This window comes from Meriones unguiculatus, chromosome 8 (genome assembly GCF_030254825.1).
Source record: "Meriones unguiculatus strain TT.TT164.6M chromosome 8, Bangor_MerUng_6.1, whole genome shotgun sequence".
Taxonomy (NCBI): Eukaryota; Metazoa; Chordata; class Mammalia; order Rodentia; family Muridae; genus Meriones; species Meriones unguiculatus.
In genome coordinates this window covers 32,239,172-32,263,083 of record NC_083356.1, presented here as the reverse complement: position 1 = coordinate 32,263,083, position 23,912 = coordinate 32,239,172, and the positions used below count along the sequence as shown (strand labels likewise).

At 44.2% G+C, this 23,912-nt stretch overlaps 1 protein-coding gene across 2 annotated transcripts in view; it reads right to left on the bottom strand.

The window, feature by feature from the left end:
• The window catches only part of Zfat (zinc finger and AT-hook domain containing), a 197,989-nt gene extending 177,336 nt beyond the window's left edge, over nt 1–20,653 (bottom strand). For both annotated transcript variants that reach the window (XM_060389326.1, XM_060389327.1), the window contains exon 1: nt 20,377–20,653. In XM_060389326.1, the coding sequence (XP_060245309.1) occupies nt 20,377–20,395 (19 nt within the window). In that variant the 5' untranslated portion in view covers nt 20,396–20,653. The remainder of the gene's footprint in view (nt 1–20,376) is intronic.
• Nucleotides 20,654–23,912: the final 3,259 nt, after the last annotated feature.

Genomic DNA, 23,912 nt, shown 5'->3' with positions numbered 1-23,912 from the left:
CATCCCTGGGTGGCACACACACAAACAAATACAAACACACCAGCCACAGGCTGCAGGGCAGCTGTCCTTGCCCTAAGGGATCTTGGGAGAACTGCCTCTAGAAGACTCTGGTAGCCCAGCCCTCTCATAGCTCAGTGCTGTGAGGACACAGTGGGCAAATGAGAACTCTGGCAGGGGTAGCTAACTCCAGCTCAGGCTTGTGCTCCACAGAGAGGGAGGGATGGCAGCATCTGCTCTCTGTCTATCAAACTTGTTTATGAATGTAGGACCCATTCTTGAAGTCTCAGGCCCAGCCTCGTTCTCACAAAGCGGTAACAACTTTCAATGTTTCCAGAATCCACTGATCTACTTACTGGCTTGACAGTATGACCACAACTTATAACAGCAGATTTAATGGTGTGTTTATTTGTCTAGCTTCTGTGTTCCCGAATACAGTATAAGCTCTAAAAATATCAACAGAATGCGATTTAAAATGTAGTTAAAGTCTTGAAAATAGAAATGGTAAGATTACCAAAGAAATTACCTCTGCTCAGAACAATGCCACACTTCCTTTGTGGTGAGGACAGAATACTTCCAGTCTTCATCTGAGGTCCCCTGAGAACTTGACCAAGGCTCTCTTAACTCTTACTTCCTAGTAAAACAGTATGTACTCTGAGCTGGGTAGAAGGTGAGGCTCAGGATCGGACAGCCACCTCTAGTCTCAGCAGTGAGGAAAGCAGTGAATCACCCCCAATAAACTCATCTAAAATAGAAATACACACAATGTCTAAATGATAAATTAAAGGAATTCATATCAGATGGAGGCCAAGTGGCTGGAAAGGAGATGCTCACTGAAGTGCAGCAGAGCCTGGACAGCCCAGCCCCACCTCAATGGCCGAGCCTTAGTTCAATGCCAATGCCTCTCAGGGCTTCTGTTGCTCCCCTAGAGACACTTGGTCCCCTGCCCCCACTCTCTGCATGCAGGTTTCCATATTTATGCTTCAAAAATAGAAGAGGAAATAAGAAATAGAAACTTCTGCCCTTTCACTGAAATACAAAAAAATATATTGCTCCCCAAATTCATATATCAAATATAAACTCATAAAATAAACAAGCATAGGGACCCTGAAGTGAAATGAAGAAGACACTGTTCACATCTTAAAGACATATGTGTGACTGTAGTAAACAAGAGGAGAGGCAAGATGATCTCAAGAGACTTTGGAGGTGGGATCTGCACCACAGCTTCAAGCTGTAGAGGAAAAGCCTCAGATTGAGTAAGGAGAGCTAGCAGCTAGAGTTGCTAGAGTTAGCAGACATCAGAGAGTACTTAGCATATTCTAGGAAGGAGCAAGCAGCCAGGCATGCTGTGGTATAAAGAGGCTATCTCTCTTGCTGAAAAAGGCACAGAGTGGGGATGAGAAAACAAACCCAGCGGTGATAAACTGGAATTGGGAAGTTCTATATAAAATCAGTGGCCTTGAAGATAAAAATATAGATGAGGGTATAGATAAGCGTCAATGCATTATATAGCATACATATAAGGAGACAGCTATTTCCTAGAGAGAACTGAGACACAGAGTCCTACCAGTGACATCCCCAGTCTCCAGCTTCCAATGCCATTCTACACAACAAGAGCCCAGGTCTCCTGGAAGAAGTACCAGGTCCCAGACCTGAAAGAAGGAAGAAACAGAGTAAGCCCAGAACATCTTGGACCAGAAAGCAATGAGGTGCTCAAGAAAGAGCAGGCCTAACAGAAGGACACGGAGATTTAAGAGCATCAAGAGCTCCAACAGGCAATGTGAGCATCTAAATAAACAATGAGAGAGGATTATAAACCACTGGTGAAAAAGAATCCACAAGTCTCCAGTAACATAAATGGATGCACAAAAAGAAGACTTTTTTGCCCAGAGAGGATGAACTCCCTCAACCATGGTGATCCCTCAATAACACATGCACATGCAATCACCATGTGTTAACTCTAAAAATGCCTGGTGTTTATACTGTGGTATAGTTCATACTATGGGCAGGGATGGGGCCTCTGTATGAACAGAAGAAACCATTGAGCAAGCATCATAATGACAGCAATCATCAATGGAGGTGAGGGCACAGAAAGAAGGCATGAAGAGTGGGATGCAGCCAGACCAAAGAAATCTCAAAAGTATTTGCCCTTGGGCATTTGATGACAGGAAAAATCAATAGCTTCAAGACAATGTACCTAACCCCCTCAAGCATGTAGCATCAGTGGCAAGGAGATGACTGGAGATCATAGGCCCACTGCAAGCAGTGTTGAGAATGCCTCATCATTCCTGAGGTAATCCTAGAAAGTGCAAAGAACAGAACCTAATCATGAGGAAACATTGTGTGAGCTAAGAGAAGGGTAACCTGCAAAACAAACAGCCTCATGACTCTAATTGCAATGCCATAAAACAGAGGCAGAGCTAATGCTCCAGCCCAGAGAGCAAGGAAACACGATGCTAGAATGTTGTACATACACAGGATTTCCCTTTGTTATAAAAGATATTATGGGGAAAATTGGTGGAATGTGAATAACTGCACTGATGTGATTCTCACATTGAGTCTACGGAGATATCTGGAGATGTCTCATTGATGCATGAGGATACAGGAAATGAAACACTGACAAGATGGAAAAGAACTTTGTGTGCACAGCTTTATCTCAAATGACAAAGGGAGACAGAGGCTGGAGGGAAAGACAAAGCAATGTAGTAAAAGGCTAACATTGACCAGGTAAAGGGTAGAGGGGAGGTTTTGATTCTCTCAGTTTCCCTGCAAGAAAACATTTGTGCAAAAATAAAAAGCTGAGATGGAATATATTCTGCAGACCCAATGTTTCCCTCTAAGCATCTCAAGAGGTAGAAGAGTCTTCCCCTGGTCTCTCTCTGGCTCTTTCCCTCTCCATATTCCATTGCTTTTCATTCTCCCTCAGTCTACCCAGTTATCTTTCACAAGCTCTCACAATTACAGCAATTCTCACACACTTGAATTCTCACATCAAGTTGGTAAAGAAGAAAAGCATCAGATAGCTTCAAACAAGATAAAGTAAAAGTCTACTACTATAATTATTCCTGTCCTGAAATTTGTATAAATGTTTCTGTGTTGTATAGTTCAGGTTCCAAATAGTTAGAAAATTCATTCTCAGGAAACTCTCTTTAGTATTAAAAACATGTAAGAACAAAGTCACCCAAGAAAAGGAAGATTGTGCCACCCACAGCTGCCTACTGGAAATGCCATAGGCAGAGAAGCCACAAACTAACCCTCTGGCCTAAGGTGGGCCACAGGAGGATGAGGCACCCATGCCCCTTATAATGCATCGGCTCCTGGCATGACTGTAGGAGGCCTCCCACTGACATGCTGGACACTGAGGACACCTGCTTCTTCCTGCAGCCAGTCCCTGCTGCCATGGTCTCAGACCCTGAGAAAGCCCTCAGCTGTTTTTTCGAAGTGGTTGCTAAGACTCCTCGGTTTTTCACGGGTAATGAAGGAAACTCTTCCTGCAGTTCCTGCTACTGCAGACTGTGGGGCTGACAAGTGGCAGGGTTGTCCCTAGAGTTGGCAAGAAAGCCCCCCTGCAGTAGGAGGAAGGTTAATGCAGATGCATTAGCAGCATCTAAGAAACCAGCAAGCCCCAGAAAAATCAATCAGAAAACCAACAGGTGTGAAAAGGAACTGTTTCCTAAAACGCACTTGTAAATTTAAAGGAGGTGGGGTGGGGGAGAAGGCCTAAGCCCATACACCAAGTTCTTCTAAAAAGAACAAAACAGAAAGGTGGAGGGTACCACCCTTCCCACCATGCACAAGGAGGATGCTGCCCCTCCATCTACACTTCCCTGTGCTGCTCCTGAAACTGGAGGGCTTCATTCTGTACTCTGAAATCAGGCTGTAAATCAAGACAGTATTACAGTGGGAAAAGCAATAGCATTAGGGTTTACACACACAGAGAGCAAATTTTAAAATGTAAAAAAGCAGTAATGTTGTATTATGCGCTTAATTTTTACTATTTATATATCTTTTAATAACTCTGCTGTTAATCCTAAGCAGCTGTATACCCAAATCACCACACAGAAACTATGATTTAATTAACCTAGAACACAATGCTGGGCAAGAGTTACTGCATCCTAAACCTCCAAGCCCTCATAGTTTCCTAATATTTAGATTTCCCACATTATACTTGCTTTCAGTGATATATTATATCCAGTCCATCTCTCCATGTCGTTCCAAGATCTCTGCTCCTGCCTCTGTTGATCCAGCTCTGTCCTTCTCCCTCCTCTGCCTCCCACCTTCTGTCCTCTGGCTCCTCCCTGTCTTCCTGCTTCCTTTCTCATGCTCAACATTGTGGCCAGTTGCTTTATTTTGGCATGTTTACACAAAGTTGAGACAGGTAATGCTGAGAAAAAGTATCACAATGCAACGTCCGGATTGAAACCAGAGAGTGGGAGAGAGAAATCAGCATTTGAATGAACAAGGGTAAGGTATATACATTTCAAAAGAACATTATACCAACATTTCTCCCTTTAAGTCCAATCAAAGGCTTCTTTTCTTTCAATACAATAATAATTATGAAATTATGAGAACTGATATGTAAAATCTACATGTGTGATGTCCAGTCCATGTGTACATAGCTACTTAGGAGAAAGTATCTGATTATCCTATCTATCTTGACAAGTTAAAAGTTCTATACCTGAAATAACTTTTATTCTTATTGGTATTACCTATATGAAAGGATTTCTTAACTTCTAAACAACTTAAGCTTAAATGTGGCACTCTAACTATGGTCGTCAACCCCATCAGAGACTTGAGAAGGAATAAAATTGGTTATTAGAGTAAATAGGAAGTGAATGTTAGCAGCTTCCAAAAAGTAAAAATTGACAGAGACAGTTTGCTGCCTGAACAGTCATCCATAACTCTCTATAACATTGGAGCATCATCTTCAGCCTTCTGGCTCAGAACATTTGACAGACATAAATGTGAAGCAGGAACTATTTAGTACTTGCTTACCCTGTCTTGGTAGAGTTTGGCAGTTGACTTGTCCTGCATTTAAGCTTGCCAATTTTGGGCAGAATTTGCCTGTCGTGAAGTAAGGGTATTTTCTTTACCCGAGTGGCTCATTTGCCACATTTGAAGCTATCTCCATATGGAGGTTCTTCAATGCTCATTATCTACTTTCAGGTAGGCGGGGTGCTGCCAGGAGATGACTTGTCTCATTGTCAAAGAATCTTTAAGATAATAAAGACAGTTTTAAATGCCATATTCTGTAGGTCTCTGAAGTTTTTGAAGACTACCTATCTTTATATAATCGATCTATCTACAAAATCATATCTATCTGTTAAACTAGGATGTATACCCCTGTGATAAATTAGACTAGTGTCTGACATGACTATGTGTTGACTAACTAGCAACTTGCATACCTAATATCCCAACCAGTTTTTAATAGCAGTTTAAAAGTATTGGAAGTAACCTTGAAATTGTATCAATATACTAGCGCTTATACCATTGTATGAAAAATACTTATTTTTGCATCAATACTCAAAATCTTATACCAGAGTTAAAATTAACCTTATTTGAGAACAAATAAAACCCTAAGTTGAGTAGATTCAATAATCTACCTTTTGTTTTATTCCTATAAGATATCCCTGTTTATTCCTTGTTTCATTCTGAGTAAGACCATTAATAATTTATAAACATCTCCCAATGACAATAAAAATTTGTAGCCATAGAAAACAACCAAAAACATACCCAACCCCCTTTAAAGAAAATTGTCGTTCTCATGGATTTCTTCTGGCTGACATTTTGGACATGCAGAAATCCTGTTAGGTGGCCCAAAGTAAATTGGGAAAAAATGGTTAATTAAGCAAGCAATAACATTTGTGGTCCAGTCTTTGAATGTTAAGAAATTTCAAGCGTAATAAAAGTCCTGTTTGGAACAGTCTAAAAGACTGGGCCAATTAAGATTAGTAGCTTTCTTCAAAGATCTCTTGGGAGCAGGCTTTGATGAGAAACAGCAATTGAAGCAGTTGAGGTGGGAACAGGCAGAATGCTGGAACAGGCAAGATGCTGGAACAGATGTGTCAATGTCTCAGCAAGCTGAAGAATGAACCCTGTCAGGTTTGATCCAGCATATCCAGTGTCTGGTCCTTTTGTTCTGCAAACATATAATTTCTCACAAGTATTATAAAGTTCTAAAATTATAAATGTATGAGATGTGCAGGATGAAACAAGACTAAGCCAATTTTATCTATGTCAATTAAAAGAATGCCATAATAAAATTTTTTGAGGATATTATAGCCAAGGATTTATTGGCTGTGTATTGTTTAAGTTTTGGCTGGAGACATATTTTTATGTCTCAGTCAGTTTCAGAGTTGTTCCCATGTAAAGGGATCAGCAATATAAGTTACCATTATTATTGAACATACAATCATTACCATGTTGAAATCAAAACACAATTGGATAGATCAAAATATCTTTTTGGGCTCTTGTATACCTGTTGTATTAGGCCAAACTGCTACTTATTTCCCTAGAGAAGCCTCCCATTAGAGAGATAAGCTGGTTGCCTTGAGCAACAGAAAACATATGTTTTAAGTAAACTTTATATAATTTAGAATATAAACATATTTTTTAATTTAGAATATAAACATACCGTAGGTATCTTGTACCTGTTTATAGGTTTAGCCGTAGATTTTTATATATTTGTCCTATCCCTTTATTTATATAGAATGGGCAGTTATGTCTTTATAGCCAAACTTTATTTAAACTCCCTCTTACCTTTAGCATTTAAGCATAACCTATACATCTTGTACCTGGGCTTTACGTTGATAGTGGCTATTTTTTGGCTTGCCCCTTTTTTATATAGGATGGGCAGTTATACCTTTATAGCAGAACTTTATATAAACTCTCTTAGCATTAGCATATAAACTCTCTTACCCTTAGCATTTAAGTATATCCTAGGTATCTTGTACCTGGATTTTTACATTGGTTTTGGCCATCTTTGACTTACCCCTTTTTGATATGGGATGGTCAGTTTTGTTTTTTAAACATATGAAGATAATTTTTGAGTGTTTAGGACTAAACCAGGTTGGCATGTACTTTGCCATCTTTAAGCCTCTTGTGTCGTTTTTACATAGGCATGACCAAATTTCCCCCCATGAAAATGTCTCACATTTAAAAGGATAAGGCAGTTTCCAGAGCAGTGTGACATAAACTCTCTTTACATAAACCTAAAAATGATGTGAATCCCACATTTAGATCAGTAAGGACATAACATCTATTGTTAAGAAAAAAGAATTTACATGGTAACCTTAAGGAAAATTTTGTCTTTTTGAATCTTAGGCTATCTCTGTAAGTGGCTAAACAGCAGAAGTTGCCATCCTGGCTTTTATTATGTAAATTAGCGTGAGCCTGAACTCAAGAGATCTGCCTGTTTCTTTTTACTTTGTGTTGGGAAGAAAGGCATGTTCCTTCATCAACTTATTCAAATACATTTTTTTTCAAATCAATATCATTGTAACTCAAAGCCCTTGAATGAAAATCAAGCAAAGAGACAAGAAAAATTTAAGTTTGGGGTCAGTTGTGCCAAATTACACTGTAACAAGCAAAGTCCAGTTTGTTATTTGTTGGAATTTAGTTGATGTTTCAGTGAATTGACGGACCCTTACCAGAAAGAGCTGACAAGTATCTTGCAGCCAGAGAGCTTTGGATTTTAGCCATTACTAATCTAATTATTAAGAAGAGTGCCCTTTTTCTTGTCTGTAACTTAGTACCCCGATCCTTGTTTTTTCCCCCATTTTCTCCTTGAAGGTTCTCTGAGAAGGCATGGAGAAGAACCATCACCATTAAACATTGCAACCAGATCCATGACTACAACAGTCCAAATGAAACCAAAAGGGATTAAAACACCCTCTGCCATGGGATTTTTTTTATTTTACATGCAGTTTAGGCCAAACTCTGTCTAAAGGTTTGTCTGCCTCCAGTTCCTCTCTTTCCTGCCATGGCTGTGGAGCTGAGCCAGTTGAGCCAGCCACAGTATAAAGGAGCCATGTCTGTGCACCCCTCAATTAGACTGCAGTGACAGACAGTTTTGTTAAGTCTCAGGTCTGCCCACAGGAGGCTGTTTTTTGCTCCTGGGCTGCTTTAAGAGTCTCTCTCAGAGACAGTAATTGACCTGGGAGTTTTTAGGTTTTAAGTTTGGGTTTTATCACTGGGAGCTTATTCCCCCCCACCAAATTATGATAAAGTATGATTTAAAGGGTGTGGATACTTAGATTAGTTGGGCGCCATTTGTTGTAAGTGGCAATACTATTTACTGTTGATATATCTTCTGGTCAGTCCGTAGAGCATGAGACTCTTAATCTCAGGGTCGTGGGTTTGTGCCCCATATTGAGTGTTGGTTAATATTTACTATTGATATATCTTTAGGGAAAGCTGCTGCTAGTCTGTATAACCAAATCACCACACAGAGACTATGATTTATTTAATTAACCTAGAACACAATGCTGGGCAATAGTTACTCCATCCTAACCCTCCAAGCCCTCATAATTTCCTAACATTTAGATTTTACCCATTATACTTGCTTTTTGTGAAATCTTAGCTCTGGTTCATTCTCCACGTCATTGTCATTCCAAGATCTGTTCTCCAGCCCTGCTCTCCTAGCTCTGCCCCCGCTCTTTTGCTTCCCACTCTTTTCCTATTCTCTGGCTCCTCCTCTCTCTCTCGCCTACTCCTCTATTGCTTAACATTGTGGCTGGTTGTTTTATTTTGGATGTTTACACAAAGTTGAGACAGCCGATACTTAGAATAAGTATCACAATGCAATATCCAGATTGAAACCAGAGAGAGTGTGGGGCGGGGGGGGGGGGGAATCAGCATTTGAATGAACAAGGGTAAGGTGTATACATTTCAAAAGAACATTATACCAACAGTAGTAATAATAACCTCTTCATTGTTGAAGAACATGCATGCTGGAAGGTTCATGCTGGATAGGGTATGGACGGACACCAGAACAGGAACAACACCAGAGAAAACTGGTACCCAAATGTGAGAGCTGAGCAAACAGCCTGCGCTGGACCCTCATGGCTCAATGCAATAGAGCAAACACAGCAGTAAATCCTGGGAGTGATATTCCAGCACAAATCAAGAACTGCAGGCTATCTGGGGAAAATGTCAGCACAAGAACTTTCTTTTCTTTTTTTGTTTTTGTTTTGTTTTGTTTTGTTTTGTTTGTTTTTTGAGACAGGGTTTCTCCCCATAGCTTTGGCTGTCCTGGACTCACTTTGTAGACCAGGCTGGGTTCGAACTCACAGAGATGCACCTGCGTCTGCCTCCCAGAGATCTGGGATTACAGTCATACAGTCATGCACCACCATGCCCAACAAGCACAACTTTCAAGGCCACTGCAAAATCTTTCCATAGCCAGATACGGTAGCACATGCCTTTAATCCCAGCACTCAGGAAGCAGAGGCAAGTGGATCTTTGTGAGTTAGAGGCTAGCCTGGTCTACAAAGGGAATCCAGGACACCCAGGTCTACACAGAGAAACCCTGTCTTGGGAGCTGGGGAGCAGGGTGCTGGGAGTCAAGCAAAATCCTTCCATGAGTATCAACGACTACATACCAGTAAGCAATTCATCTGACTGTATACTGCAGAAAACAGAGTTCTCAGAGAAAGGTGCCCTCCGCTCCAAAACAGCAGTGCAAAGTGGGGCTCAAAAGAGTTCCAAGAACTGTCAGACAGAAGGGCTGAATCACAAAGTTAGATTTCATGGCCTGGAAGGCTACTGCTATCTCCCAAGGTCTACAATCCCTCAATACTCAGCCTAGCAATAAGTGAAACCAGTGAGACAGACAAGGCAGCCTGAGTAGATGGGATGCAAAGACTATAAATAGAACATGGTGGATGTCCAGAACTAAGGCCATCTTGCAGGCCAAAGGCTGCCCAGTAGTTCTGCCTAGGGCTGGCAGTTGGAGGCAGGGCAGGGACAGGCTGCACACACTTACTACCAGAACTCAGAGGTGGTACAAAGATGACACATGGAGGGTAAGTGTTCAACTCTTAGCTGTCACTGTTCCACCACAGAGAAGCACTGACCAAGTAGTTGAACTTGCACAAGCCACCGTATGCCCTTCCCCTGCTAGGTCCTTCTGGAATGGTCTTTCAGCTCACACATCAGTTCTCAACCTGTACACGGAGACCCCTTTAGGGGTCGAATGATGCTTTCACAGGCATCGCCTATGAAAACACGCCATTAGAACACATGGATATTTCAACTATGAGTGGTAACAGTAGCAAAATAACAGTAATGAAATAGCAACAATAAATAATTCTATGGTTGGGGGTTACCACAGCATGAGGAACTATATTAAAAGGTCCCTGTATTGGGGGGGGGGTTGAGAAATACTGCCCTAAGAGGCTTTCCTGAGCCCTTCTCCAACCCAGTAGGCAGTGGTCATCTTCTGTATCCCCCACCCTACCCTATGCACTCAACCACCATCTGTGGACCACTGCACTATTCACTTAACTTCAACACTGGATAGAAAAATGAAGCCATCACTGTCAGTCAAGACACTGAACATTTCTATCACCCTACCCAGTCCCTTCTCCCTGCCAGTTCCTGCCAGAGTCTGACATCTTGAACTCATTCCTCATCTTCTGGGCTCCAAGGGTTTGGACAGACCCACCTCTCCAGCTCTGCCTTCTTCAGCAAGCAAATCTTAACAAAGCAACCCTGGTAGAAGACCTATGACATAAACCTTAGCATTTCCAACACTTTTAAGTGTCCAGTTCAGGACACTGGGTACATTCACCCTGGTGTGTGGTTATCACCACCAGACATTTACAGAAATGTTTCATCTTCCCACACAGTACCTCTGTTCTCATGAGACACCAATTCCTCGTGTTTTCTCCTCCTAATCCTAACAACTACCACAAGCCATTCACCAATCAGAAAGCAAAAGTCTTCAAGGGAAAAAAAAATGTATCTGTACTAACCATGAACAGACTTTTTTCTTGTTATTAGTCCCTAAATAAACATCAAATAGTTGACTCACTTTGCTTCAATATTACTATAATAAAACACTAACTAAAGCAACCCCGGGGAGGAAAGGGTTTATCTGGCTTACTGGTTACACTCTATTCATCATCAGGGGAAGCCAAGACAGTAACTGTAGCAAGAACTGAAGCAAAGATCATGGAAGGATGCTGCTTACTGGCTTGCTTCCATGTCTTACTCACCTACTGTTTTTACAAAACCCAGGATCACCTGCCCAGGGGTTGAACTACCCACAGTGGGCTGGGTTCGCCCACATCATTCATTAATCACGAAAAGGCCCCACAGACATGCCCAGAGGCCAATCTGATGGAGGGAGTCCCTCAATTAAGGTCCCCTCTTCCTTGTGTCGAGTTGACAAAGACAAACTGGTATACTAGTTAATAGTACTAACTAGTTAGGTATTGTAAGTAATCTACACAGGATATAAAGCTTACAGAGGGATATTTAGACAGTACATGCAAATACTACACCATTTTATATCCAGGACTTGAGCATCCACAGATTTTGGCATCTATGGGGGTCTGGGAATCAGTCTTGTTCATGGATACCAATGGACAACATTGTCTTCATAACTTCTGCCCATTGAGAAAATGTTTTTCTTTCTTCTCTGTGTTGTGAGTTCTTTGGACACAGGCTCCCTTGGCCACACACACACACACACACACACACACACACACAGAGGGGGGGGAGAGAGCTCCAGGGAGAATCATCCCCATAGACTATGGAGGTAAAGGTTACCCAGAAGCTCAGCCTTGGTCCACAAACAGCAGTCACTAAATACTGGTATGACAATTTACCAGGCTCTGCACACAGCCTTTAGTAGATTAGTCACTGTTCAGACAAAGTATCTTCCATCCCTCCCTGCTCAGGTCTCTCCAAGACACCAGGGCCAAAGAACTAAAGGCATGCCTGGTCCACAACGGCCCATGCCCAGATTCTGGAACTTGACAAGATTTCATGAGAAAATCTAGAGGATATACTCTTAAGGGAGTCAGGGATCTGACATGGAGCTCACTCTGCTCACCACCCTCTTTGGAAACCATCCCTGGAGATAGCCTAATGACTCTAGCACCTGCCTCTGCTTCAAATACATAGCAGAGACAATAAAACCACTGGGCTAAGCTTTTGTGAAAAGATGTGGAACATCTGACTGAGCAGATCTACAGAATGGTGCTTATTACCAGGTCCCAATTTGCCTGCCCCAACTGCATGATCTAATAAAGGACCAGGCCACTATACCACACACTAGGATTTATAATTTCAAACCACTTTCATTATGCATCAAATTTCCAAGGACACTATCAAAATCCACAAGATGGGGACAGAAAAGGAAGAGAAGCAAAAGATGGATGATAGCAAAGAAGAAAATAGACTATGGACCAGACTGAGTACCTTATTCTTCCCCATGGAGCCTTCATGCCACATGGCCCAGTGCTTTGCCGGGACTATTTTCACATGAGACTGTGACAGGGCTTTAACATGTAATGTCCCATTGGCTCCTGTGTTTGAAAAGTTGGTTTCCAGCTGGTGGCACTGTTCAGAATAGACCAGCTGAAAGTTATAAGGCCACAACCTGGGGCTATGGCTTACAGTGGATGTTCCCAGTTCAGGCAAGGTATGTCTGCTTCTTGATCCATTGAGATGTAACAGGTAATGCCACAAGCTCCCATAACCATGGCAAGAAGCTCAGATGCCATGCCTCCCTGCCAAAAACTTTGAACTAAAATAAATCCTTTCCGGAGTTGCTCTTGGCAGTCAGTCACCACAACAAACAACAACAAGGTCAATAAAACTTGGTGATGATGCTTGAGACTGCCACAGTCCCAGAGCTCAGCAGGACTCTCCCCCCACAACTCCCCTCCCCTCACTTTTCACCTGCTCACTGCATTACCTGAGCCTAGCTTACACAAGGCTCACTCCAGGACAGGATGAGCCCCAGAGCCCCTGAATGTGCTTAACCCCATGAACATGGCACTCTGGCCTCAAGTGCAGTTTTATTCACAGTAATAAAAAACTGGACACAAGCTGTGATGTAAGAGTCTTACTCAGTTCACATCCCCAAACATTCCATATTGGCATCTTAAAGGGATAGCATACCTCATCTAACCTGCATCTTGCTAATAACCAGCAACGATGAACACATGCCTTTGTCTACTGACTTGAGACAGAAGTCTCTTCCAGTTTTTTTGCCTGTCCTAATGACTTGGATAGGTTTCTCTCTCTCTCTCTCTCTCTCTCTCTCTCTCTCTCTCTCTTTAGATTTATTTATTTATTTATACAGTATCCTGCCTGCATGTATGACTGCACACCAGAAGAGGGCAGCAGATCTCCCTAGAGATGGTTATGAGCCACCATGTTGTTGCTGGGAACTGAACTCAGAACCTTTGGAAGACTACCCCATGCTCTTAACCTCTGAGCCATCTCTCCAGCCCTGATAGCTTGTTTCTTATCGATGGGTTGTAGCCAATTAATACTGATTTGTCACCTCAACAGGATCTACAACTGTCTAGGAGACAAACTTCCGGGTTCCTAAATTGGGTAGAGGTGGAAGATCTGCCCTGAGTGTGGCGGCTCCATCCTATGGTCTGGGATCTCCAACTGGATAAAACAGAGAAAGTGAGGTAAGCAGCTGTTTCCTCTAACTCCGTATCCTGATCGTGTAAGCAGTTTTCAAGCTACCTCAGTCTGTGGCCAGAGCTGGCAAGGAACTGGGAAGTATCTTTCAAAGCTAAATATGCCTGTAGCCGACAAACTAGCAACTCCTTTATCACCAGGCACTATTTACCCAGGAGAAATGTCAATATATAACCGCAAAAGTCTTCTGAGGACACTCAATGCAGCTTTATTCACAGTAATTAAAAAAAAAAAAAAAAACCTGGAAACATGCACCTGGGTGCCTATGAGTTGAAGGCTAGCCTGATCTGTTGAAGGCTAGCCCGGTCTATGACATAGCAAATGTTAGGCCAGCCAAACCTTCTTAAAGAACATAAGAGGCTATGCTGAAGGCAGAGGAAGTTAATAGTAAAGTCTGGAGACATCCAGAGACCTGTTGACCACTATAATTGGCGAAAGCAGGGGAAAATGCTCAGGGAGCTGCCCTCTGCCTCAAAGCACTAGTGGTCTGTAAACACACAAAGTTCCACCTGCCAACCATGCCATGTGCAGTGGGAGGGAGAAGACATCCATAGACCTGCTCACCTCCATGCCACAAGGGTTAGCAGTAGAGGTCTGTTTGCTGCCAAGCAATGTGGCATAAACAGAGGTCACCCAGAGGCCTGCCAGCCATGTGTCCAGCCTGCAGCAGGAGCCACTACTATATGCAAGTGTGTGGTGGACAGATGAGAAAGAAAGCAAACACAAGTCTGAGCCTTGTGAAAAGAAATGGAACTGAAGACAGAGACATGAGGCAGGAGAGAAATAGCCTGTTATGAGTAGCCAGCCCTGGTACCTAAGGCCATGGTGAGGTCCCTGGCCCTTGCTCCTGTTGAGGGCCATGTTTAGGCCCATGACTATGCAGCAGTAGGGATGAGAGTCTATGTCCATGGCTCATGCTACTACTAGAGAGAGAATGGGGATGGCCCTGGTCTGGCCAGCCACCTGGAACCACACAGATGTCCAGAGGCTGCCAGTGGCAGCCCTTAAGTGGGTCCTGAGCCTTGCCCAGGCAGCACAGTGGAGTCCACCCTGATGGTGGGAGGCCTGGTTGAGCCAGCCCCAGATGGAGATCACGGGAGTGCTGGCCCTGCCACTCCTCTGCCCTGAGATAGTGATACTCTCCATCCCCACCCGTTACCACCTGCTGCAGCCAGCAGAGCTGACCACAGGTTCTTGAAAGCAGGAAAGCTGGCCCTGCACCTTGCCTGGGCAGAACAGCATAGCTGGCTCTAGTCAAGAGACACAGGTGAGCTGGCCAGTGAGTGAGAGCAGAAGAGCTAGTAACCCTGCCACTCATCACCCTGGAGTGGCCTTGGGGGTGATACCCTCCCCACCCCTCACCACCTGTGGTAGTTAGGATAGCTGGCTGCAAGGTCATGAGATGGAAGAGAGAGTGAGAAGGCAGACCCTGGTCCCACCCCTCACTGGTAGGGCAGCAGTCTTTGCACCTCAACTGGGCAACACAGTGAAGCTGACCCTGATGACAAAGGCACTGGTCAGCCAGCCCTGAGGGTGTGAGAGCTGGAGAGTCCCAGCCCCTCACCAGATGCCGCACTTGGGAGAATGGGCCCTACTTCTCGCTCCTTGACTGGACAGCACAGTGGAGCTAGCCCTGAGGGCATGAGAGCAGAAGAGCTGACCCTGCCTCCTGCTGATGGGCATTGGGCAGCCTAGTGGGAGCAGTGCTGGCGAACACACCCTGGTGGAAAGGATAAGAGAAAGCCAGTGCGCTGACCAGCTCAGCTACCACCCAGGCCCAGATTCAGGGCTTTGAGTTTGCACCCTCCAAAATTGACATTTGTAAACTGTTGAGGTGAGTGAAAGGGCTGGTCCTGTGAGCCAAAGCTGCAGGATACCCACAACAGAGGGCAACAACAGGATAACTGGGAGAAGTGCAGAGGAATTTTAATCCAGAACATGGCTGCTCTGGCAAGGGATGACATCCAAAGACTTTCTAGGTCTGTGTGATCTGGCTGGAACACAAAAGCACCTTTAATCCAGGAGACAGAGGCAAGCAGATCTGAGTTCAAGGCCAGCCTGGTACTAAACAAGGCTAGGTCCAGGTGTGTGGTGGTACACACCTTTAATCTCAAACAATGAAGGTAAAGACAGTCTGTAAAAGGAAGCACCCATGTTTGAAAGTGATGCTAAATGAGAGTCAGAAAAAGTAACAAATCAGAGAAGATTTGACAGAACCCAAAACTGGAAACATGAGAACAGCCCAGGTATTTATTAAGAAAAAACATGCAAACAGTGATGGTTTCTAAGCACTGGAATACCATTAAGCAGTAAGAACAAAAACAAACAAAATTTTGTTTGAATTTTGTGAAATTCAAAACTTTTTTTGTGAATTTCTGAAACTTCTTGCAAAAAAAAAAAAAAAAAAAAAAAAAAAAAAACCTAGACACAAAAGAATTATGTGGCATCCTCCAAAGGGCACATGTCAATTAAGACTCGGCATTGTTTGGGCTGAGGGATAAAGTCTGGGTGTGAAGGAACAACAGAAAATTTTCTGGGGTAATTAAAAAAGTCCTATACATCATTAAGGCTGTGGCTTACTGAGTACTGGCTATACAATAAATCTGTGTGCTTTCATGTACTAAATCACAACTACAAAAAAATGCCTCCTACAGCTGGAGAGGTGGCTCAGAGGTTAAGAACACTAGCTGTTCTTCCAAAGGTCCTGAGTTCAATTCCCAGCAACCACCTGGTGGCTCACAACCATCTATAATGAGATCTGGTGCCCTCTTCTCAAGTGCAGGCAGAATGCTGTATAAGTAATAAATAAATCTTTTTTAAAAAAAAAATGCTTCCTGACAGGCACCAGAGAACTCTTTCCAAAAGGCAAGTCAGCAGGCACTGTTCTCCTGGCTCTCAAGGTTTTCAATGCCAAACTCCCAACAGCTTCCCACCTCTGTGTCTCAGTGTCACAGGCCCCAGTGCCCCTGCCCCAGTTTCAATGCACAGAAAGCACCTGTAAGTACACATGAAGGAAAACTTCTGAAAAGAAGCTGCACCTGGCTATGACTGATTAGCTGATTAGAATTTCAGCATTGTGGAGAGACTGCAATGTTTCAAGTCCAGAAACTAATTACTTTATCTTAGGATAAGCTTTGGAACAGCCATTTCTGTGTCCTCTACACACACCTACACATTCATGTACACATGTGTACACATGTACACAAACACACACACACACACACGTCAGAAATAACGTCTGTGACAACAGATAAAAAAAACTTTTAGAATCTATTGACTTAGAAGGCAACTAGCTTCTACAAACCCAAAAGCTCAGAATGTCATCTGATAGCATCTTGAGCACACAGGAAGGAAGACTCCTGTCTTGATATACCTGCGTCTCTGATGTACTCACAATGTACTTTAAGCTTGCTTTGATTTATGACTTTCTCTGTCCTGTAACACTGTACAAACTTCATGAAACTGCTTCCACATTGGAACATGGAATTTGGAATGACCAAAATCTGTGCTTCCAGGCCAGGGTCACTCCAAATGACTCCAGAATAAACCATCTTTTATTCCCATAAAGATGAGAGCTCTAGTTCTTGTGTCACCTGTCTTACCACCCACCTTTTCCTTTTAGTTGGTACCTAGTCACTATGCAAGACCCAACTCCTCTGCCTCATGCTTCAAGAAAAGCCTTCCCGGAATCCCTACATGGAGCCCGACTGAAATCTTTGATATTCAGAGCTCATATCAGAGCTCTTGGTATCTTCTAAAGAAACTGTTTTTCCACTTCTATGCCTGTGTGACACCCTCAAGAGGGACAGGACCTTTACAGAGTATGGCAAACATCTGAGCGATAGGGACTGTGCTGCTAAAGAGTAAGAACAGACCTAAGGGCATGAGAAATGGTGGCCACTCATGAAGGCCCATTGGCAGCAATGGAGCAATGTGGACGCCACGATTCTAGCCCGCTAGAGACCTCAAGAGACTGGTGACTGAGAGGTGCCAGCTACCAAGCTACAGCAACACAAGCTCCCTGTGTTCCTTGGCTCCTGGTTCCTCACCGTATTGTGGGACAGCAGCTCTGTTCACTATCCTTTGAAGCAAAGTTCCACCTACCCGCCCTCTTCTGTCCAGACAGGTTGCAACATACAGGCACCAGATTCCAGAAGTCAGTGTTTTATCACAGAGTTAAAGATGTTAGAATATTATAAACCAGCAGGCAAAGAGACATCTGTATTCCCATGTTCATCAAAAAACTAGCAACAACAGCCCAGGTTAAGAATCAACCTAAGGGCTGGAGAGATGGCTCAGAGGTTAACAGCACTGGATGCTCTTCCACAGGTCAATTCCCAGAAACTACATGGTGGTTCATGACCATCTATAATGAAATCTGGTATCCTCTTCTGGCCTGTAGGCACATTTGTAGGCACTATACTGTATACAAAAATAAAATAAAATAAAAATCTTAAAACAAGCAAACAAACAAACAAACAAAAAAACAAACCCCGAATCAACTTAAAGCCGGTACATGCCTTTAATTCAAGCACTGAGGAGGCAGAGACAGTCAGATCTGTCTAAGTTCTAGGCCAGGTGGCATATTAATGTAAAACGGGTGAGTGGCAGGATTGCTTTTGTTCTTTTTAACATTTGAAAGAACCAAATGTTGACAGTTATAGCTGTGCACACTTTCTTCACTCCAAAATTACTTTTTTCCCTTTTCAAAAAAAGTCATTAAAAAAAAAAAACTGATAGCCATGCTGAGTGCAATGCCACTGCTTCTTGGGGAAAAAAAAAAAAAGGTAGAGGCACTAGAAGCTGTAGTAGCCCTCAGCAAGTGTAAAAGCTAGGGCCCCTGGCCTCAGGAACCTCAGGAACTGATCTCTCCAGCAATGCTGATCTCTCCAGTGAGTGCCTCTGAGAGGAATACCTGTCCTTGGAAAGTTTCACATGCCAAAAGCTTAACAGCACAAATAGGTGACAAGGTACAAACATGACTCTAGGCTAAATCCTCAATTAAATTGGCCCATCATGATACAGAGCTTTTTTCCGAGGCAGCATGCATGAAACATCTATAAAAGAAAATGCAATTAGGAAAATCAGTTTAGTACGCCAAATCCTGACTAGGCCTGCCCTGTGCAGCCACTAAATTTTACTCAAGGGCAGCTAAAGCTGAAAAGCTGTATGTAAATTACAAGGTGAGAGGGGAAACGGCAGCAGAAACCTTTGCACCAGAGGCAAATGAGATACCATGAAAAAGAGAGCAAGACAAACCAGAGTTCTAACTGGGGCAATGACCACCCCAGCTTGTTTACCACCCAAAGCTGCCCTTCCATCCCCTTATCTCTCACTCTGCCTCTCCTAAGTTAACTGACACCAAAACAGATTTCCCAGAAAGTAGCTGCCCAGGAGTTGACAGAAGTACATTTTGTTCAAACTAAGACCCTTCTTCATTTGTCATGGCTGGAAACTGAAAGATAACTGAAGCACCAACAGACACTCTAATTCTAGATGCTTTCACAGATACAGTGATAGGTTCTGAAGCTAAAGCTGGGCAGGGGAGGTAGTGGAGGGGAGGTCCAGGAGCCTGATTTTTCTGTTCCCCATGAACACAGACTCCAGCAGAAAACCACACAGGGAAGCATACGGTAGGGCAGCACCGGCCAGACAGCTCCTTCCCTCTGTCCTTCAATACACAGTAGCCCCTACAAAGAGCCTGTCAGAATTCCAGGGGGCAGTGGCAAAAGCCAAGCAAACATATGGTTCACATTCTATCCCAAGCTGGAAGAAGTCTGATTTAAGTCGTGGTCGTTAGAAATCTGGACTCTCTCAACTTTTCTGTTCTTCAGTAACTGACCACCAATTAAGAGCAACCAGGAGACATTGGCAATGGACCTCAGAAGTGGGGTTCCAATAGTCGAAATTGGTGTCAATCACAAACCAGGGTCACAAGTTCACGGTTAAGTGGGACAGAGGACGCCAGAGGTTAAATGGAAAGGTCCACCCACAACCTTCCAATAAGTCCAACCAAAAGAAGCTGCTCCAGGCTAGACAGTCTGAGGGCTGCCCGGAGGTGGCGGCCCTGGAGCCATTTCATTTAAGAGCATGAGGGACAATGCCCTACAGAACTGGGCCAAAGGCAGATGGTAAATTACTACTTGCATGGGGCAGGGTCACCCGTGAGAACGCCAATCTCTTTCATTTACTGCTCCCTCTGAGGGTCGGTAGGAAACTTTCCCTCAGAAGACTGAACTTTCAACACGTCCTGGACAAGAACCCCGGGTTGATAGCTGGGGGGAAGTGAAGGGGGGGGGGGTCACCGTCTTTCCAGAGGGTTAACTGTGACTAGACAAGAAGCCAACTCAGACAAAGCTCGCCAAGCCAAACAGCTGGAGGCTTCGGGATTCGAACACCTGCCCAACCAGGCATGAGCGGCGCGCCACTGGCGGGCGCACCGTCACCGCCCACTGCCAGGCGAACACTCGCGCGCACAGCGCTCCCCGCTCGCTCTCCACTAGTTTCCTCTTTCCAGCCCCCGCCGCGGCAGGATAAAGCCAGCTTCCGAACGTGGGTCGCAGAACGCCACGACGTCCGCGCTCCGCCCGCCCGCGGATCCCTCCGCCGCCCCGAGCCTGCGCGCGGCCTCCCCAGCTCACCACGAGCGGTTTCCCGCGCCGCGCCCCACCCCCACCCCGTCGCGTCCCAGCCCCCATCCCGGCTCACCTGCCGCCCGCGTCTCCATGGCAACGCCCCTACGGCGGAGGAAAAAAAAGCCTCGGGCCCTTCCTGGCTCCCTCCCGTGCCGAGCGAGAAGGCCGGACACCCTGAGGAAACTTCGCTCTTTATTTTTATTTTTTTAGGGAACGAGCCGGAGAGGTTATGGCGAATCTGCGGCATCCAACATGGCGGATGGAGTCTTCGCCCTCCTCCCCACGGGGGATCCGCGGCGCCTGCGTAGCGACGTCGGCAATAGGGAACCGCCCTCGGCACCCAGGGCACACTGCGCATGTTCGGCGCCAGCGCTAGCGTCCTGTCCCGGCGTTCTGCGCGCTGTTCTGAGCCACACCCGGGAAGGGAAGCGGTGGTTCCGGAACGTGGGTGTCAGGAGTGGCGGTGTCCTGCATCCGGCACCGTAGCGGGGTGGCTGCGAGGGGCGAGCGGACGCGCTGGTGCACCCTTCCGCACACTAGCTTCTTCGGTGCTCTGTTCCCTAAGTTGTCCGTCTGTTTGGCTAGGTGTAGTTGGCACAGGTAGGCAGGGCGTGCAGGCTCACGTGAGGACGTAGTTCCTCTCCCGTTCTTTGGAAGGAGCCGGGTTTGATGAGAGCGTGCCTCGCTTATTGTTTCCCTGGAAGCTCAACCTTTCCAGTTTATGTTAGGAGCATAGACTCCCTTGCCCGCAACCCCTGCGCGCACACTGTAGGAAGTGTTTGTCCCAAGTAATTTTAGTAGGATTTATTCTTGCCAACTTCGCAGTCACTTGTCCTGGTCTGTCTTGGTCAGCGCTTCGGCATTCGAAACTGGGAATGAGTTTTAAGTTGGCGAGTAAACGTGTAAATAATAACAGTCATATTTGTGGTAGCAGAGTTATCCCTTAAAATAGGACTTATTTTTAAATGAACCATGGTAAAGAAAACGCCACACATGCAGAAACAAGTCAAAAATAACTTTAAAAGAAGTAGAACAGAAATGAGACGCGGAAATGTTCCCGGCGTCTAGGCAACACTGATTTGTTTTTACAGCGCTCCTGAAACGATAGTGTTTCTTGGGAATAACCCTTCCGTGCTGTTGAACTTGAAATGCTCGTCAAACAGACCTAGATTTCTGCCTGTACTTTTCACAGGTCAAGGCCATGTGTCGCTTACTCCCCACATTCAGGTGCACGGCCTTCTCTGTCACGGACTGAGTTTGCTGAGCAGAGAGAGTTGTAGCCGTTGTCCCTGGATCTTTTTGTCTTCCCACCACAGCTTGCATAGTAATGCTACTGAATGGGCTCATTCGTTTTGTTTAGCACTTTTTTTTTTCCAACCATTGAAATGCCTTTGGGTAGTGAGCATTAAGATGACTGGTGTAATTCTCTATTCTTTTTTCTGTTCAGTACATGTTCAAAAGCATCTCTTATTTCACTGTACAGGTGGGAAAGAGGCAGGTACTCAGAGGGGGTTGTCACAGAGCCAGCCCATGAAATGTGTGGACCCAGCTTTCCATGCTCCTTGTGTTTGCCTTAGCAAGCCCCAATAGGCACCCAATAGGCACAGTGGGAGGAAGAACCATAGTTGCTTCACCTCTAAATCCTGCCTCACAGATGTCAGGGATGTCGGGGAAAACACCAGCATCTTTAATTCGAAAATGAACCGTCCGAACTGCTGCACTGATGTGCTTTCCTTTTAGAACTACAAATATTTACAGTAATTTCTGTCAGGAAATGAGAGTTGTTCTGGTTGCTGACAATGTTGGTTTTGTGCCTGACTGCCTTTCTTAAATCTGCATTGAAATGTTATTTATTGATTAGCAGGTGGATCCATTACTGCTGAATGTTTTAACCAAAATAAGTTTGGAAATGAAGCAATTTAAAATATATCTCAAACCTCCTCAATTGCTTCAGGAGATTAAATCCAAATTTTAGAAGAAAGCAAGAAGAAACTGACTGTAGATGATGGCCTTGGGGTTTTCTGGGTAGCTATGATTTTTCTCTACTATTCATTTCTTAAACCCATTCATCATACAGAAAAGACTTCCTGGGCATCTGTTCCCAGGAACTGGGCTGGCCCCTCCCAGGAGGAAATTGGTAAAGAAAGGTAGGAAACCCAGTTTTTGGTTTTTGGCGGGGTTTTTTGGTTTTGGGTTTTGTTTGTTTTGTTGTTTTTTGTTTTGAGTGGAGACACAGTCCACAGCTGGCTCCTTGCCTTCGTGGATGATTTACACTTTTGTGTGTGTGAACCCATGAGTGTGCACATTGAAGACAGAAGCTGGCTTTAGGTCTCTTTTTTCTGTTACTGTTTACCTCATTTAGATAGGACCTCTTGCTGAACTTGGAGCTCATTGTTTGGCTAGACTGGCTGGCCCTAGGATCCTCCTTTCTCTCTCAGCCCTGAGATTACAAAATCACCACAGCTAGGTTGTTTGTTTGTTTGTTTGTTTGAAGGTGCTGAGGATGCAGACTCAGGGCCCCACGATTGTGCAGCAAGCACCTTACCCACTGAGCCCTGACTGGCATTTGTAATCTTTACATTTCTAGACTCCTTTAAATAATAGAGAAACATTACTGTAATTAAATGTAAATCACAGAGAATTTCATAATGAATAGTGCCTTGCTCTAATGATTCCTAGAGAAGATAAGTCCCAGCTTGCTTACTTGTGGCAGTCCACCTTTCAGGGTAGCTCAGAAAGGAATTTGGTGTCAAATCTATGGATATAAGATGGGATTTAGTTATATGAGAAACATAGCTCACTTGCATAACTAAATATATTTGTGTCAACTTTAAATAAGTATATCAATAGTTGCCAAATGCATTTGTATAAAAACATAGTTTATATACAAAATTTTATAAGGTGCTGATTGAAAGCAGTTCTGAAAAAGGATGCATATGACCTTAACATATGGGTTTGGAGACACACAACTCTTAAAAGCCAAGGAGAGAGAGTTTTAATTAACATGTTAAAAGCCTAAATGGGGGTGTTGTCAAAATCCATTAACTTGATGTGTGCAAGGCTCTGGGTTGGCTTCCCCACTACCACAGATACAGTCACACCAGAACAGCATGAGCTGTTACTATAGATATGATTGTGACCTTAGGAAACAGTATGGGCCATAGAGTGCCATTTCCCCATAGATCTCCATATCTCACCCAGTACCAAGACGCTAATGTGAGATTTTTCAGTGGCCCATAGTCAGGTCCAGTCAAAGAAGCAGATTCCAATGTTAGCAATATAGGAAAGTCAGGATAGCCTAGAAGTTGCCATCCTCCAAAAACAGGATGCTATGAAAATTTCTGATCTGGGGAAGACAAAGAAGCCATCTGAGAGAGACTTATGTCCCTCTGTGCTGATCTGCATGCCACAAGCACAACTGCAATTGGTAGTTACAGATCTTTAAGTACAAGATGTTTCTGGAAAGCCATAAGTTCTTGAAAATTGTGTGTGTTCAGGTTCATGTGCCCATGGGTGTACACTACATGTAAAGGCTGGAGGTCGACATGGAGTGCCTTCTGTCACTCTCCACATTGTTTTCTGAGACAGGGTTTCTCCAAACATGGAGTT